The 12,736-nt window shown below is 43.4% G+C and overlaps 2 protein-coding genes across 2 annotated transcripts in view; one reads left to right on the forward strand and one right to left on the reverse strand.

Moving 5' to 3' along the window:
• NDUFB8 (NADH:ubiquinone oxidoreductase subunit B8) lies at positions 1-4,990 on the reverse strand. The gene is made up of 5 exons (XM_002924271.4): positions 4,835-4,990; positions 4,447-4,573; positions 2,834-2,933; positions 2,250-2,405; positions 1-326 (listed from the first exon to the last, which is right to left on the reverse strand). Exons 1-5 carry the CDS (start codon positions 4,947-4,949, stop codon positions 234-236), a joined length of 591 nt encoding a protein of 196 aa, XP_002924317.2. The 5' UTR covers positions 4,950-4,990; the 3' UTR covers positions 1-233.
• The window catches only part of HIF1AN (hypoxia inducible factor 1 subunit alpha inhibitor), a 38,271-nt gene continuing 30,522 nt past the window's right edge, over positions 4,988-12,736 (forward strand). Inside the window, exons 1-3 of the mRNA XM_002924270.4 lie at positions 4,988-5,124; positions 9,618-9,836; positions 10,119-10,369. Of these exons, the coding sequence (XP_002924316.1) occupies positions 9,660-9,836; positions 10,119-10,369 (428 nt within the window). The 5' untranslated portion in view covers positions 4,988-5,124; positions 9,618-9,659. The remainder of the gene's footprint in view (positions 5,125-9,617; positions 9,837-10,118; positions 10,370-12,736) is intronic.

The raw sequence follows: 12,736 nt of genomic DNA on the forward strand, positions 1-12,736 counted from the left end.
GCGGGAACACAAGCAGGGGGAGTGGGAGAGGAAGAAGCAGGCTCCTAGCGGAGGAGCCTGATGTGGGGCTTGATCCCATAACACCGGGATCACGCCCTGAGCCGAAGGCAGACGCTTAACCGCTGTGCCACCCAGGCGCCCCCACAGCACTAAGTTTTATTAGGGATTTCATTAAGGTTAAATCTCTAGAAATGAGAGAGTCAGTTCAGGGGCACAAAGCTGATGAAGCCACCTCAGATCTCATAATGAACCACAGGCTCAGGCTCTTTGGTGGGATCGCCGCCTCGTTCCAGGTACAGATTATTATAAGGATACTGCTTTGGTCCCTAAGGAAAAAACACAGGTCAGCAAGATAGCATACGTCCCAGCCAATACCTGGCTATACCCCACTCTGACTTAACAATCACACATGGTAAATGGATACAAGGTAGTCTCTGGTCGGACCCAGCAGGGCTAGAACAGCAGGAAGAGCACTTCTCTTTCCTAATCAGCCCAAGGTAAAGAGAAAGCCTAGATTGTAAGAGAAGTGGTGCCTACAGTGTGTGTGCACGTGCGCGTGTGTGACAGCGAGTGAGAGAGAGAGGGAGAAAAGGAAGGAGGGACAGTGGGAGGGAGAGTGCTTTCTAAATGAGACGATGCATCCATCCATCCCACTCTCTCCTGGGGTCGAGACAGACTCAATCTCCTTTAAGTCACTCAGCCTCTAATGGTTCCAACACTAAAGTGGCCTAGCAAATGAGGCGTGCAGGAGCAGCGGTGGGGGAAAGCACAGAGGAGACACGGCTGGGACATGCTTTAGGGGCTACTGGCTTTACCAACAAACAGCTGTCAGAGAACACAGCTCAAGGGGAGGAGAAAAGGGTGATGTGCTTACAGAACTGAAAAATGGAAGAGCCACACTGTGTTTCTTGCTCTCCTGAAGTGAAGTTAGTGCTCACACCAGCCCTACGTGCACTCTCTAGCCTGGAGCCCTTGGGGCTTGGTAGGAAGGCTCGTGTCAGTGCACACAGACGTACCAGCTACCATCATGACATCAATTATCTCTGCAGAGGTAGCACCGAGCAGCCAACTGCAAACACGACGGTCTTCCTGCTTTCAGTTCCTTCCTGTACAATCTACCCTGCAGACTACTCCCAAATTAATCATCCTAACACCCTAACCTTCATTATGTCATTTCTGTTCAAAAACTCAACAAAGTTCCCTGCTGCCTAGAGGCACACCAAGTCATCACTGGATCCCCAACCCCAGCACAATCTGTATCTGGTACATAGTAGGGTCTTCATAAATATTTCAATTAATGTCTTACTATACCACTGAGTGCAAATCCCTAAATACACAAAGTATCCCAACCTAAACAACCAACTCACCTCACAATATTTTTTAACATGGCAATTTCCATACCTAATTTCCCAGAACATGAGAATTACCTGGGAACTTGTTAAATACTGATTCTGGAACCCCACCACGGAGCTACTGAACCAGGAATCTGAATTTTTGGCAGCTGTCTAGGTAACCAATACAGCTGGTTACCTAGGAATATTTTACATGCCTATTCCATTCCAGCTAACTAACTCTCCTTTTCCTTCATTCTATTTTCTCTTGCCCCAGATGTTCTTTCCAACTTCTGCCCACCATCCAAAGTCTATACATATTTTTAGTATCTAGCATGATCCTTCTTTTTAACAGGACCTCATACCCCTTAACACACAGGTTCAATACATACATATGGACACTAAAACTGCCACATTCCTATATCTCTGTTCAAATGTTGCTCATCGTATCATTTATCTACATCTTCTTATCCAAATCAAACTTACTTAAAGCTGGACAGTGTATTTTCCATGTCCTTTACGTTTTCCAAAATAAAACTGTGTTCGCAGTAAACAATTGCTTCCAGTACCCTTCCAGCAAAGACTAAGGTTTCAGCTCTATATTTCTTGACTCCACCTTGAAAGATCACTTGCTAAGATATAATTGGTAAGTATAGTCCCCAAATGGCAACTCTGGAAGACTAGTTGACCTACAAATGCTCATTTCTCATCTAGTCCTAAACTGTTTCTTCTCACTCGGACTGACCCAAGAAGTAGCATGAAGCAGTGCTCTGAGACTTGTGCCAGGTCAGTGGGTAAGGCCTTCTACAGGCCTTAACAGGAAGCCAAGCTTGGCTGGATCCCTACTCCAGAGACTTCATTCCCTCAGGAAACAGCACTAAATAAATGTGCCTACCAGAGTACTTCTCAGATACTCACCACAGGCTGGTAGGTGGGGTAAGTCTCCCCAACCCAAAACATGAACAGCATGAAGGCCACGAAGCCGAAGAGATGCTTACACATGAGATTCCAGGAAACAGGCGTGGGGGATGTGTCCACACGGTTCCTGATATACATGTCAATGTCCCAGTGCATCTGAGGCAGAAAATCAGTTAAATGTCACATTCTGCTCTTCCTGCAAAAGGCAGGCAATCTGCAGAAGGGTCATCAGAGCCTGATACAAGGTTCGATAAAGGCTGTCTACTGCCCCAGGGCGATATTCTGCAAGTCAAGTGTGAGCTACTCTACACACAGGACTAGGTGCTGGCTTAGGTCTAGGGTTCTGCTGACCAAAAACAGTTCAAGCATGGAAGTTCACAATTTTCAAAGTACAGAGCTCTGATTATTTCCAGAAGTCTCATCCCATGTGCCACACATGGAACCTCAGATCACTGGATCTTGCTTCCTTGGAGAGAAAACCTAATGTTACTTAGACAGCAAAGTGCCGTTTAGGCTAAAGAAAGAATCCTCACGAAGATATTAGGGAGAAGGAAGAAATGTCAAATGGGAGATGAATCTCTCACCGGTTCACCCCAGTTCAACCTCAGGTCTGGATGGTCCCAGTTATACCAAGGATCCCTCTCCTGCTGTGAGCGATCAGGGAGCTTCGGGTAGTCGCCATACCTGAAAGACAGAAAAACTTCTGGAAGGGGCTTTGAGTGGCATCACTCAACCAATTCAAAGTCCCCTCATGTTAACAGATGAGAAACTAAGTGACAGATAACTGCCTCACCTAAGGACAGAAAAACCCACTTTTATTTTTATTTTATTTTATTTTTTTAAGATTTTATTTATTTATTTGACAGAGAGAGAGAGACAGCCAGCGAGAGAGGGAACACAAGCAGGGGGAGTGGGAGAGGAAGAAGCAGGCTCCCAGCAGGGAGCCTGATGTGGGGCTGAATCCCAGGACCCTGGGATCATGCCCTGAGCTGAAGGCAGACGCTTAACGACTGAGCCACCCAGGTACCCCAGAAAAACCCACTTTTAAATTAAGATCTAAATTTATAGTCACCAAGCACAGAACTAATCACAGAAGTCCAAAGTGTAAAAAAAGATCATGTTAAACTCTAAAACATTATAATATACATTATAACATACATGCTTTTCTTACCTTCTTTCAACAACAAAAGTCATGCAATGTTATAATGTTAGAGCTGGAAGGGAATTTAGCAATCAATCACTCTGATTCCCTCATAGACAGAAAATGAAACTGAAGTTTAGCTTGAACCCAAGGTCACCCAGGTAATTGGAATACAAACAAAAAGGATTCAGATTAGAAAAGCATTCTCTTCGTAGCAATTGTGCTCCCCAACCACCAAGTTAGCATACATCCCCATGTCTCAAACACCTCATGGGACTTCCTGCTAAGGTGGATTTTCCCCAACAAATCCAGTTTCAACTTTTACAGACTGCTACCAAGGCTACTCTTGTCCACAGCAAAATAAGAGACATAGGAAATGATGACAACTAGTCATGTGTCATAGAAAATGACTGGAAAACAAGAAAAATAGGAGCTCCTAAAACCACTACTGAAAGAATGATGATAGGAAAGAAAATGAGCGTGACTGTAATCACTTCAGATAATTAACTGCAGGGATGTTATGTAAAGGGAGGGATGGATAACATCAACTGGAGTAGGGAAGTTGGCTGTTTAATGGGCTTGACAGTTACTACAACTTACACAGCCCTAACAACAAAGATATTTTTTAAAAGAAAGATATACACGCGAATATAGAGTACTCCCTCTACAAATAAGGCTCTCAAGACAGGAGTCCAGCTCCAGCCCTATCACGTGCCTGGATGACAGCACCTGAGCCCAGCAGACGCTCAATCTAAATGAAACCTCGACCTCCAGTTGAAGCCAAGGAAAGTTCCTGCTATTCAGGGGTCCTCAAGGGAGCTATTAAAATCTCGGCCTCCTCATTTGAGGAAACAGCCTAAGCCAAAGAGAAAATTGAAGTCCTCTAGGCTGCAGCTGCTCACCCATCACCTCCCACTTCCCTCCACCGAGAAAGGCACCCACACCATTGACTCTGAGGGGTCACGAGAAGGTTCAGGGAAAATGGTCAGGGTCGAGTCACCCAACCCGGCTGGCCATCTCCCATCACTACCCGGCTGCGAGCAAACTGCATCTCACCCCATGCCATCATCCGGGTACGGCTGGTAGTCTTCTACCCGCATATTGTATTTCTTGGCGGCGGCGGCCCGTTCTTCCGGGGTTTTGGGATAGGGACCCGGGAGCATGTCCTTCGTAATATGCGAAGCTGGAGAGCAGAAGAAGGAAGGTCAAAAAAGACCCTGTCCCTCCTGCCGCCCCGAAGGCTTCAAGCTGCGATGGCTGCGACGGCCCAGGCTTCAAGGTACCAGTGAGACTCTTGACCCCCTTTTCTGGGTATGCTAACTCCACCTCCGCCCCCTCGCCGGACACGGCCACCGCGGTATCCGCGATACCCGCCCCCCTCCCAACCCTCGACACACCAAACTTCAGGCATCCCAACACTCAGGCCTCGCCCGTTCTTGCGGACCTGTCCGTGCACCCAACGGCACCACGGTCCGGGTTGCCCTTTGCAGCCATCGGACTCCCAGGACCCGCGCTCTGGCCACCGCCATCTTCACCTTCTCCCAGTTGGCCCTGCACATGCGCAAAGGCCTTGTCACGGTGGCTGAGCCGGGCCAAACGCGACGAGGGAAGTCGGTAGCGAAGGAAAGTCTTTAGGCTCCAACAAGGGCGGGGCTTAAATCGTGTGGGAAGCCACAGGGAAGATGAGGGGATGGATAGAGGCAGAGAGGGAAAGTGGAAAGGAGAGAAAATCAGGTAGGTCACTACTTCGACATTTCATATTGTTGTGTCCCTTTCTTCGTCATCTGACTTAGACACTTCCAAGGATAGTGGGGACAAGACCCGAGCGTCTCAGGTGGACAGCTTACTTACCTCCCCCAGGTGCAGTACAGGTCAAATGAACCGAACCTGTCTTAATCTCTTCTCTGACTGCTTCCCTTTTTCCTCTCCTTCACTGGCACTTCCTCCTTTCATACCCAAACGTGATCGTTCTTCAAATTCAGCCGTTGGTCTTCCTTGCTCTGGTTCTGTTCTGCAAATTGGTTGATCTCCTTCACATAGAGGAATGATGCAACACACAAATCGCCCCAAAATCGTTCCTCAGTTTTACTCTGTATTTATATTTGAATGTCCCAGTCACCTCAACCCAACAAACGTGAAACCAGTCCTAGACCTAAAGCAGCTCTTCCCCGACTGGCTAAAGCCTCAGATTGGCTCGGACTTGTAAAGATTTCAAGCTGGACCACAGTTAACAAACACTAGCTTAAAGAAGAATGGGGGATATTATCATGTTTGCATATGAATATGTTTTCACTTTTACACAAACAGGATTTGCATAATTTACACAATATAAGTGTACACATATTTCCAGCAACTTTTAGGGTGATGACTGTTTTGGTGCAGAATCCATTTTTACAGACCTTCTCAAATATATATTAAAGTGATAAAAATTACATATACTACTTGGCATATAAATTTGGGGGAGGACTACTTCACAGTAACTTGCCCTCTTGTAAATTGGGCAAATTGGGCAATAGTTGATGTTCAAAATAATTGTACAATATCTGCATTCAATCAATAGCAAGCCCTGATCTAATTTGGGTTAAGAAACAGTGTTGGTCTAATTTATTTACTATTATCAAGATATAATTCACATAGCATAAAATTCATCCCTTTAAAGTGTACAATAAAGTGAATTTTAGTATATTTACAAAGTTGTGCAGTTATCTTCACTAATTCTAAATCATTTCCATTACCTCCAAAAGAATCCCTGTCCCTATTAGTGTATTTCCCCTACCCCTAGACCCTGGCAATCACTAATCTACTGTCTGTCTGTATGGATTTGCCTATTCTGGACATTTCGTATAAACGGAATCATGCAATATGTACGTTTTTGTGTCTGACTTACTTCACTTAGCATAATATTTTTTTTTTTAAAGATTTTATTTATTTATTCGACAGAGATAGAGACAGCCAGCGAGAGAGGGAGCACAAGCAGGGGGAGTGGGAGAGGAAGAAGCAGGCTCATAGCGGAGGAGCCTGATGTGGGGCTCGATCCCATAAAGCCAGGATCACGCCCTGAGCCGAAGGCAGACGCTCAACCGCTGTGCCACCCAGGCGCCCCACTTAGCATAATATTTTTAAGGTTTGTCCATGTTGTAGCATGTGTCAGTTCTTCATTCCTTTTTATGGCTAAATAATATTGTTATATTGGTATTCAACTTTTTGTTTATACACTCATCAGTTGATAGACATTTGGATTATTTCCACTTTGGGCTTATTATAAATAATGCCATTGTGAACATTCTAGTATAACTTTTTGTGTGGCTATATGTTTTCGATTCTCTTCAGTATATACCTAGCAGTAGAATAGCTGGAGAGAGAGAGAGAGAGGGAGAGAAAGAAAGAAAGAAAGAAAGAAAGAAAGAAAGAAAGAAAGAAAGAAAAAGAAAGAAAGAAAAAAGAAAAGAAACAAAAAGAAGAGAAAGAATTGCTGGATCATAGGATAACTGTATGTTTGACTTTTTGCAGAACTATAAAACTTTTTCAAAGAAACTGCACCATTTTACATTCCTACTAGCAGCATATGAGGATTCCAATTTTTCCACATTCTTGACAACACTTATTACTGTCTTTTTTTTATTATAGTCATTCTAGTGGCTATGACTGGTATTTCATTGTGGGTTTGATTTACATTACCCTGATGACTAAAGATGTTGAGCATCTTTTCATGTACTTATTGGCCATGGTATATCTTCTTTGGAGAAATGTCTACTCAAGTCTTTCATCCATTTCTTAATTGGGTTGACTTTTTATTGCTTAGTTGTAAGAATTCTTTATATATTCTAGGTACAAGTCACTTACCAGCTATATACTTTGTAAATATTTTGTCCTATTCTATGGATTATCTTTTTGCTTTCTTGATGGTGTCCTTTGGGACCCCGTTTTTATCCTGAAAGGTGCTGGAATTTGTCAAAAGCTTTCTCTGTCTATTGAGATGATCATGTGGTTATTTTTTTCTTCTACTAATATGGTTAATTTTCAGATGCTGAACTAACCTTGCATTTCCGGAATAAATCCTACCTGGTCATGGTATATAATCCTTTTTAATATGGCGCTGGATTTGGTTTCCTAGTATTTTGTTGGAGATTTTTGCATCTGTATTCATAAGGAATATTGGTCTATGGTCCCTTTTTCTTGTGATATCTTTGGTATCAGGATAATGCTTTTCTCATAGTTGGGGATTGTTCTCTCTTCTATTTTTTGGAAGAGTTTGTAAAGGATTGGTGTTAATACCTTCTAAAATGTTTGGTAAGATTTATCAGTGAATCCGTTTGGTCCTGGGCTTTTCTTTGTGGAAGGTTTTTGATTCCTAATTAAATCTCTTTACTTTTAAGTCTATTCAGATTTTCTGTTTCTTCTTAAATCAGTCATGATAGTATGTGCCTTTCTAGGAATTTGTACATTTCATTCAGGTTATCTAATTTTTTTGGCATACAATTGTATATAGTGTTCCCTTGCACTCCTTTTTATTTTTGTAAAGTCAGTAGTAATGACCCTCCTTTCATTCTTGATTTCAGTAATTTAAATATTCTTGTTCTAATTTATTTTTAATTCCCAGGGTTACATATTAATATATTCTTGTAAAAATCCAAACATCACAGATAAAACTAAAGCCTTGGTTGGCACCCACAACTCCAAACCCTCCACAGAGGTGATCCCATTATCAGTCTGGTGTAGCATAGTTATTAGGTAGCATAACTATATAGTTAAGCTAGTGTATTAGTTTTTTATTGCTGTGTAACAAATTACCATAAATTTAGCAGCTCCAAACAACACCAACTGATTATCTCACATTTTCCATGAGTCAGGAGTCCAGGCAAAGTTTAGCTGGCTCTTAGCTCAGGGTCTCACCACGCTGAAATTAAGGTATTTTTGTGAGCTGCTATCCTCATGTGAAGCTCTGTGTCTTTTTCCAAGCTCAGTGGTTGTTGGCAAAATTCAGTTCCTTGTAGTTGTAGGATTGAGGTCCCTGCTGCGCTCTTGCTGGCTGTCAACAAGGAGCCTTTTTCAGCTTCTAGAGCCTACCTGCCGTTCTCTACCCCATAGCAGTGCTCCTTCAAATTCAACAGGAGAACTTCTTTAGCTTCAAATCTTTCTGACTCTGTCACTGACCTCTAGACCCAGATTTAAAAGAGCCAGAGTTATTAGGTCAGGCCCACCTAGGATCAATCTCCCTTTTGATGAACTCAAAGTGAACTGATTAGGAACCTTAATTACATTTTTTTAAATGTTTATTGATTTATTTGACAGAGATAGAGACAGCCAGCGAGAGAGGGAACACAAGCAGGGGGAGTGGGAGAGGAAGAAGCAGGCTCACAGTGGAGGAGCCCGATGTGGGGCTCGATCCCATAACACCGGGATCACGCCCTGAGCCGAAGGCAGACGCTTAACCGCTGTGCCACCCAGGCGCCCCAGGAAATCTTTTTTTTTTTTTTAATGATTTTTTATTATATCATGTTAGTCACCATACAGTACATCCCCGGATTCCGATGTAAAGTTCGATGCTCCATTAGTTGCGTACGAAATCTTTGGATCCATCTTAGAATTTGGCCTCCCACAGCCGGCCATAAAAACTGCCTAAATAACAGTAGAAGTAATTGAGAAGGCCTTTTATAACGAATACAAATTGTTTGAAAATGTGAGGCGCTCATGGTTGGCCATTAATCATAACCTTGGTCCCATGGCAGAAACATCTTTAAGTAGGAAGGATGGTAACACAGCCAGAGAAATAAAATGATGCTAAAAACAGAAAACCATCTTTGATTTTAAAAGAATTCAACTTCCCATATATCTTTTGTCGAGGCCTTCAGAGCAACCTTTGCCCAACATCTATCAATCTGACAATTGCTTTTCCTTCTGATTTCTTAGGTAGGTCAAGAGTTTGCTTCTCTCCCCGTCCATGACTGTAAAGTTTAATGCCCCGCTAAACTGGCCTCCTTCTCCGCTTCTTGTGTAGGCTTGGGCACACTGACGCAGCAATGATATTTGGTGTATTTGTTAACCAGATGATTCAGTGTATCTAACCTCTGTGTCCCAAGTCCTCACGGGCGGAGCTTAGGGTGTAAAACTGTAGCTCACCATTAGGAGGTGCTCGCCCACGCCCCGGTTCCGCGTTCTTTGTGTCTCTGGACCGCTCTCGCGCGCAATCCACCTCTATGGTTTCCGTTGTGTTTTATCCGGAAAAGGCGGAGCTTCCGGTTCCGGTGGGGCCGTCTGTAGCGAAGGAGATGGCGGCGACAGCGACGGAGGCTGTGGCCTCTGGTTCTGGAGAACCCCGAGAAGAGGCCGAAGCGCCTGGCCTCGCCTGGGATGAGTCCCAACTGCGTAGTTATAGCTTCCCGACCCGGCCTATCCCGCGTTTGAGTCAGAGCGACCCCCGGGCGGAGGAGCTTATCGAGAATGAGGTAGGAGGCGGGGCCCCATCTGAAGGGGAAGGGAGGAGGGACCAGGTTGAGAGGAGAGGTCAAAGGCGAATGGTGATGCAAGTTGGGGTCTGGCAGGGCTGTGGACCAGGGCGTAAGGGGAGATGGAGAGGGAGGTGAGGAGAAATGGGACTTACGGAGTTCGTGCTTGTTCACAGGAGAAAGTATTCAGAAGTAGGAAAGTTGTTGAAGTCATGGGACAAGAATCCACCAGCTCCTTGGGATGACTTCGTTTGTTTTTTTTCACTTGTTGTTTTCACTTAGGAGCCTGTGGTGCTGACAGACACAAATCTTGTGTATCCTGCTCTGAAATGGGACCTTGAATACCTGCAGGAGAACATTGGCAACGGAGACTTCTCTGTGTACAGTGCCAGCACCCACAAGTTCTTGTACTATGATGAGAAGAAGATGGCTAATTTCCAGAACTTTAAGCCCAGGTCCAACAGGGAGGAAATGAAATTTCATGAGTTTGTTGAGAAACTGCAGGATATACAGCAGCAAGGAGGGGAAGAGAGGTAAGTTCCCAGATCATGTCTTCCCATTGAATCTAGGGCATCCATTATCCTTTCTTGTAATTGTTTGAGCATATGGAGGAGTTGGACGAGTTCTCTAGCTTGAGAGATGAGAGAATGATTAGACTTGAATTGTGACTCTGTTCTTTAAATTTTCTTCACAAAGTGACAGTCAGAGTTGCCTAGAAGGGTCAGGTAGGTGAACAAAATGAGAGAAGTTGTTTGGGTGAAAACTCAATGAAGTCTAAAGCATATCCCCTGTTCAGAGCAAGAAGTCGTTACTTGACTCTTGTTTCCATATAGGAGTGCAGTCCCAGGGTTGCCACATACTCTTATTTTCAAGAGAAGCCAGAAATTAGAATTTTTATTTAAAAATTTTTTGACCTTTGAATGTAGGCAGCTAATTCAAATTTTTTAAAATGCTGCAGGGTGCCAAAAAAACCCGACTGTCATTGGATTTAGCCCTGAGATTTCCGTTTTCACCCTGTGTCCTAAAATATTAGGCTTGCTGGGGACAATTAAAGCTAAAAAGTTTTATAGATTGTTATTTTGGGGCGAAGGATGTCAGGGTCCTTTAGGGGAGATCAGACTTGGTTGATAGGGATTTCCACATTGTACTAGAGATAGCAAACACAAGACACACTCAGAAGTGACTTTTTCTCTGTGCTTTTATCTTTATATGTGAGGACAGCCTCTTCAGTAGGTCCCAGACAGCATTCAGTTCTGCACTATAATATTGCTTCTGGGGAATTGCTTTCACTGAGTACTTCATGGTGAATGACCATCTCCATCTCACACTTGGTGTCCAACCCTGGGCTTCTCTTTAGTCTCCTGCCTCAGTTCTTTTCCTGACTCTATTAGCAGCATATGGCTGAATGAATGGATTTGAAATACCTTTTTTGTGTTTGTGTGTCTTCCTGACACTTAGTGGTTATCATAGTGCTAGAACTTTGACCAAAAAGAGTATCCAGGGTCTCAACTGCGATTGATCGGTTCTTATGTCTTACAAAGACTGGTGTAAGTCATCTTCTGCTTGAGTTTCCTCAGATTTAACATAGCATGTACATGTGTTTGTGCAGACATCTACACACCCCCAATGTTGAGAGAGAGGGAGGTTGATTTAAATGGTGCTGGTGGAATGTAATTCCATTGTATGAACATTTGCACTAGAAGGAGCATGAGATAAGACATGAGTCCTGGTTCCTCAATCACTTTAAGTTTCTTACCTCCCATAGGGAGAGCAGTTTGCCTCGCTAAGTATAATCTATGAATGTAGTCTTTATGCATGATTCAAGGAAAATTTTTTTCCTATGCACAAGTTTTGCCCTACCAGCTTACTTTACCACCAACCAATTCCACTTTGGAATTGTACAGGTTGTTGTGATCCCAGGAATTCTATGATTCTTTGAGCTCTTTTAACCATTTACTGTTCAGATGTAATAGGAGTTGTTTGGATTCATGTTTGGTGAGTGTTCTGCCTCTTTCAAAGTTACTTGACAAAATTTTTTTATGAATATTTTATAATTTCTCTGGGGAGAGTCCATAGGTTGCATTCAAGTCTTGAGGGTTCCTTTCCCCCCAAAAGGTAGCTAATGTTTACAACTTAACAAGATTTCTAGTTAATGTTTCTGTAAACATCTTGATTCTAGGCACTGAGATACCTTTGAGCCATTTGAAGTAACATTCTTGGGACTAGAACAGGGCTGCTTTTATGTTTTGTCTTCATGTTTGCCCCTTTATTCGTATCCATTATGGGACTTGAGCAAGTGTCTGGGTTTTCACATTCCTTAAGTAATTTCTGATCTTCCTCGGTATATTAGGAGCCTTGGGTCTTCAGAAAGCCTGATGAGGCTTTCAGTTGTAGAAGGCTGCTACAGAGAGGTGGCTGAATTAGTTAAGGTAAACTAGATTTCAAGCCAGAGGCAGTGACTTGAAACAACAAAGGTTTATTTAGGTTTATAACAACAACAGTCATGCTGCATGTCTGTCGTAGGTCACATGGAGGCTCTGCTCTTACGTCGTCTTTTTCATTTTGGAACCCAGCAGCTACAATCTGAAACCTTGCAGTTGATTAGCAGAGGGAAAGAGATATGGTGGTAGTGAGTACTGGTTCTTCAAATTACAGTTTGGAAGCAACACAAGTCATTTTTGTAGACATATCATTGGTCAAAGCAAGTTAAATAAGCTTGGCTTCAAGGGGATACAGGAGAATTAACTCTCCCACGGGGTGGGGGGAGGGGAGCTAGATCTTGGTGAACGGTAATACTATCTGTCATAATGGCCATCAAGGGCCAAAGAGGATGTCTGAGGCTCTGAGAGTCTCTAGAGAAACGCTGATTAATCATTTTAGACTCTGAGTAGGTGTTGAGG

Source organism: Ailuropoda melanoleuca, chromosome 6 (genome assembly GCF_002007445.2).
Source record: "Ailuropoda melanoleuca isolate Jingjing chromosome 6, ASM200744v2, whole genome shotgun sequence".
In the NCBI taxonomy this organism is placed as follows: Eukaryota; Metazoa; Chordata; class Mammalia; order Carnivora; family Ursidae; genus Ailuropoda; species Ailuropoda melanoleuca.

What these genes read in the sequence shown, in the direction of transcription:
- NDUFB8 (XM_002924271.4), bottom strand. Translation starts at nt 4,949, where the DNA reads ATGTGCAGGGCCAACTGGGAGAAGGTGAAGATGGCGGTGGCCAGAGCG. An exon ending in GCCGTTGGGTGCACGGACAG is followed by an intron (nt 4,574 to 4,834) that starts GTCCGCAAGAAC and finishes TCTGCTCTCCAG; the next exon opens with CTTCGCATATTACGAAGGAC. An exon ending in ACCCCACCTACCAGCCTGTG is followed by an intron (nt 327 to 2,249) that starts GTGAGTATCTGA and finishes TTTTTTCCTTAG; the next exon opens with GGACCAAAGCAGTATCCTTA.